This window comes from Neopelma chrysocephalum, unplaced genomic scaffold (assembly GCF_003984885.1).
Source record: "Neopelma chrysocephalum unplaced genomic scaffold, ASM398488v2 Primary Assembly neopelma1_97451, whole genome shotgun sequence".
NCBI lineage: Eukaryota > Metazoa > Chordata > Aves > Passeriformes > Pipridae > Neopelma > Neopelma chrysocephalum.
Window position 1 is genome coordinate 3,203 of NW_020926093.1, and position 1,001 is coordinate 4,203.

A 1,001-nucleotide genomic window follows, 5' to 3' on the forward strand; every position below is an offset into this window, starting at 1 on the left:
CATTTCTACTCAAGCTGGCACAAAAGCAAGAATTCTTAATTAGAGATGGATGGAACTCCCCCACACCAACACTCATGAGGAGATCTCTGCTCTCAACCTCCAGCAGTGACCTTGGGGGGTCCCCAGCCAAGGCAGGAATCTCCACACCCCCCCAAGAAGGGTTCTGTTGGAAGAAGCTGCCCCTGGGAAAGGGGACTGGCCCTTTGTGGTCGAAAGGGATGGACTGACAGTCACTGGACTCCAGGGGTTGCCTCACCATCAGGGGCTTCATTCGGGGTGGAAGCAGCGGCCAAAGCTCTTCCCGCAGTTGGGGCACTGGTAGGGCTTCTTTTATCGGTGGGTCTGTTGGTGTCTGGTCAAGGCACCGCTCTGGGTGAAGCTCTTCCCACACTCCCCACACTTGTAGGGCCTCTCCCCAGTGTGGATGCGCCGGTGCCTGATGAGGTTGGAGTTCAGGTTGAAGCTCTTCCCACATTCAGTGCAGCGGAAGGGTCTCTCATCTGTGTGCATCCGCTCATGCCTGAGGAGATGTGAGCTGGTCTGAAACCTCTTCCCACATTCCAAGCACTTGTAGGGCCGTTCCCCAGTGTGGATACGCTGGTGTTTGCGAAGTGTGGAGCTGTCACTGAAGCTCTTCCCACATTCCCTACATGTGTAGGGGCATTCCCCAGTGTGGATGTGCTGGTGGATGCGGAGGTGATAGCTCTGGCTGAAGCTCTTCCCACATTCCATACATGTGTAGGGTCGTTCCCCAGTGTGGGTCTGCTGGTGGGTGCAGAGCTGATAGCTCTGGCTGAAGCTCTTCCCACATTCCCCACACGTGTAGGGACGTACCCCAGTGTGAGTGTGCTGGTGTCGGATCAGGTGGGAGATGCTCCTGAAGCTCTTCCCACATTCCAAGCACCTGAAGGGCTTCTGCCTGCTGGGAGGCTGCTCAGGGACCACCAGGTCACAGCTCTCCCTCAAGCTCTGGCCGCCTTCCTGGCACAGGCTGGGTCTTT

General features: G+C 57.0%; 1 protein-coding gene across 1 annotated transcript; it reads right to left on the minus strand.

Annotated features, from left to right (window-relative positions):
- Window positions 1-403: 403 nt before the first annotated feature.
- LOC113961903 (zinc finger protein 70-like) lies at window positions 404-849 on the minus strand (the record flags this gene model as incomplete). Its single annotated transcript, XM_027672610.1, has 1 exon — window positions 404-849. A coding segment is annotated over one exon (446 nt), but the record flags the coding sequence as incomplete, so codon positions are not given.
- Window positions 850-1,001: the final 152 nt, after the last annotated feature.